Source organism: Pocillopora damicornis, chromosome 14 (assembly GCF_964200805.1).
Source record: "Pocillopora damicornis chromosome 14, jaPocDami1.2, whole genome shotgun sequence".
Taxonomy (NCBI): Eukaryota; Metazoa; Cnidaria; class Anthozoa; order Scleractinia; family Pocilloporidae; genus Pocillopora; species Pocillopora damicornis.
This window is the reverse complement of record NC_142683.1, coordinates 8,967,501-8,971,037: the sequence shown is the minus strand read 5'-3', so window position 1 is coordinate 8,971,037 and position 3,537 is coordinate 8,967,501. Positions and strand designations below refer to the sequence as shown.

Genomic DNA, 3,537 nt, shown 5'->3' with positions numbered 1-3,537 from the left:
AAAAATGGCTTGTAGACCTTCCTATGCTGTCAAAGCTTCTGATCAACCGTTGTTTTAAACTGGCCAACTTTGGGACCATCGCTTATAGTCAGTTGCACCATTTTTCAGACGCTTCGGAGATTGTGTTTGGTTCAGTATTTTACCTGGGCCTGGTTGATATCAACGATAGAGTCCATTGCGCTATCCTTCAAGGAAAGTCACGGCTCGCACCTTTGAAGAAATTTACTATTCCTCGATTAGAGCTTTCAGCGGCAACAGTGTCAGTGCAGTCAGACAAAGCCATAAAGAGAGAGCTAGAACTCCCGCTTACTGAGCCATCAGTTTTCTGGACGGATAGTACATCAGTGTTACGTTATGTGAACAATGAAGACAAGAGATTTCACACATTTTTAGCTAACCGCATTGCAATCATTCGGGACGGATCTGACCCTAGCCAGTGGAGGTATGTGAGTGGAGAATCTAATCCAGGCGACGACCTCTCAAGAGGGCTATCAGCAGAGATACTGCTTGACCGTGAACGATGGATAAAGGGGGCGGAATTTCTCTGGATGCAAATGGAGGTGTGGCCTCGAAACCCCACGATGCTAGATAGCATTCCAGATACCGATCCAGAAGTGAAAGTAGAAGCCAATTCTTTTATGTCATCAGCAAAGGAGCCATTTGGTCCTTTAGCGAAGTATTTCCAGCATACCTCATCCTGGTACAGGCTGAAAAAATCAGTTGCCTGGTTCCTGCATTACCGTGAGAAGTTACAATCTGCCAGCAAGGGTGAAAAACCAAGGAAGTCGCATGCAGGGACAATCTTGTCTATCTCCGTTGAAGAAATGAGAGCAGCAGAGCTAGAAATCCTAAAGGCTATACAACGCCATAATTTCCTGAAGAAAGGTGCTCTCTCACAAGGTGTGGAAGTACTGCAAAAAAGTCCAGTTGCTTACAAAGCTTAGATCCAATACTGGTTGATAGCTTGCTGTGTGTCAAAAAAAGACTTAGACCGGCCCAGGCGTCTTTTGACTGTAAAAATCAAATCATCCTTCCAAAGAATGATCACATGTCCAACCTTTCGATAGAGCACTTTCACCTTATCTCTGGTCACGCTAGTAGAGAGTACGTTTTGAGTCTTTTGCGCGAATGATTTTGGGTAATCAAGGGAAGCTCTGCTGTGAGAAGAATCCTGTCTAAATGTGTTAGTTGCCGTCGCCGTCAGGCACCAGTTCTCGAGCAGAAGATGGCTGACCTTCCTGAGGACCGTCTTACACCAGACCAGCCACCTTTCACAGCAGTTGGCGTTGATTGCTTTGGACCCTTTCACATTCGACATCCTCGAAGCCTTGCCAAGCGACACAGAGTTATTTTTACATGTTTAGCTATTTGCGCAGTGCATATTGATGTAGTTCATAGCTTGGAGACGGATTCCTTCCTACTAGCACTAGGAAGATTTAAAGCTAGGAGGGGTCAAGTGAAAGAGATCCGTTCAGATAACGGTACTAATTTCACAGCAGGTGAAAGGGAGCTCCGACGATCCATCCGTGTTTGGAATCAAGAAAGGATTCATGAAAGCTTGCTCCAAAAGGACATCAAATGGACCATTAACCCACCCTACGGCTCGCATCACGGTGGCGTCTGGGAGAGATGTATTCGGACCACCCGGAAGATCTTAAATGCTCTCCTCAAGCAACAGACTCTCGACGATGAAGCGTTAGTCACTCTCATGTGCGAAGTTGAGTCGATCATTAACGGAAGGTCAATAACAAAAGTATCTGAAGATGCGAAGGATTTGGAACCCCTCACTCCCAATCACTTGCTGCTTTTGAAATCTGGATCAGTTTTGCCTCCAGGGACCTTTAGGAAGGAAGACATCTTTAGCTGTAGAAGATGGTGTCAAGTTCAGTACATGGCTGACCAGTTCTGAAGGCAATGGTCTAAGGAATATCTGCCCCTCTTGCAGCAACGCCAAAAGTGGCATTATCCGCGCAGGAACATAGAAGACGATACCTCTTCGAGGAATTGTTGGCCGATGGCTGGTGTGGTTGAAGCAGTACCAGGCAGGGATGGACGCGTTCGCCGTGTAAAGTTAAAAACAAGAACATCATTGTTGGACCAACCCATTGACAAGTGCATTCTTCTCCAAGCCACTGAAGAGAGCTCAACTCATTAAGAACTTTAAGTTTGAACTTTAAGTCCAGCTGAGAGTTGAGACTTGCTTTTATGAGAACTTTGTATTATTGTAGTTTTCGAACTTGCTGTTTGCAAATGCTTTTCAGCGCATAGCAGTTCCTTTCGGTTCGCACTTGTTATGTATTTTATCATCACTTCATGGCCTAGAATCCATTAAGTTAAGCCGTTTAGATCTAATATCAGTAATGTATTTAAGTGTTTCACGTGCGTCAACACTTAGGGGCCGGTGTAGATTGCAACGCCTTACATTCTTTTTCGTTTGTTTACTGTTCTTGTGCAAGAGTGCTAATTGTAGTAAAATTCTGTGTGCGCTTTCTTTGTGTCATTGTGTAACGTTGCGTAACGTAGCATGTATTTAACTGTATTGTTCATCGTAGTTTGGTGCAGTTTTGCAGTGTAGTTTCTTCGAGTGTAGTTTTGTATATTTGTTCTTTTCGCTTCGTGCAGTTTGTCCGCCACTAGGCAGGATCTCTAACATCGCAACAAATGTAAGTTTTGTATCATGTAGTTTTCTTCGTTGTTTTCGTTGTAGCTTTCCTTGTGTATTTAGTCTAGTTCATATTGTAATAGTTTTCGTTCGCTGTTTTATTTGCAGTTTTAATTGTACCATGTCGTTTCGTTCCGCGTTAAAAATTGCGCTAGAATTAGTTAGTAGTAGTCGCCAGTGGCAGCTACAGGTAGCAAGAGGAGATTGATTAACTTAGCCAAATCTTATTTCTTTTGTAATTGATTTTTCTCTGCCTATTCTGTCTCCACATTTGTTTTACTAGGGTGAATTTGATATATATTTACCTACACTGCATTTACTTTTTTCAAGCATACTCAATGTTGTGGCAAACAGTCCAGATATTTATTTCTGGATTGCTGAGTGCAGAGGCCATGAAGCCTTGAAAGGTAGGTAAACCTGGTCATTTGGAAGTTTACAAAAGCTAATATACCCATCTATTATTTTCACCTATGAATATATAAGCTTTACTTTTGTTAGTCCCATTAAAATAATTAATATTATAATCATTATCGTTATTGTTATAATTTTTAATATTATTGTCATTCTCACTAGTACTTTGACTACTGTTATAATTACAACTATGATCACCACGATTTTGGCAATCACTATTCTTATTAGCATAAGTGTAATTGCACCTTTTATTGCAGTGAAAGCAAACTATGGTCTACAAAGCCTCAGCACTGTGATACTTGTTTTAACCCCATGCCACAGCAGAAACATGCCACAGTGCATGGAAATCTTTGAGGGTAAGCATGATAAATTTTAATCCCTGTGGTTTCAGCTTCATAAAAGCTGACACCAACTTTGTTGGGATGTAGCATAAGTTAGTACGACAACAGTTACAGACAATTCTG

The 3,537-nt window shown here is 41.9% G+C and overlaps 1 protein-coding gene across 1 annotated transcript; it reads left to right on the top strand.

The window, feature by feature from the left end:
* Window positions 1-1,225: 1,225 nt before the first annotated feature.
* On the top strand, window positions 1,226-1,909 carry LOC149034321 (uncharacterized). Its single transcript, XM_089194845.1, has one exon. The coding sequence runs from the start codon at window positions 1,226-1,228 to the stop codon at window positions 1,907-1,909; it is 684 nt and encodes a 227-aa protein (XP_089050971.1).
* The last annotated feature ends 1,628 nt before the right edge of the window (window positions 1,910-3,537 follow it).

What these genes read in the sequence shown, in the direction of transcription:
- LOC149034321 (XM_089194845.1), top strand. Translation starts at nt 1,226, where the DNA reads ATGGCTGACCTTCCTGAGGACCGTCTTACACCAGACCAGCCACCTTTC.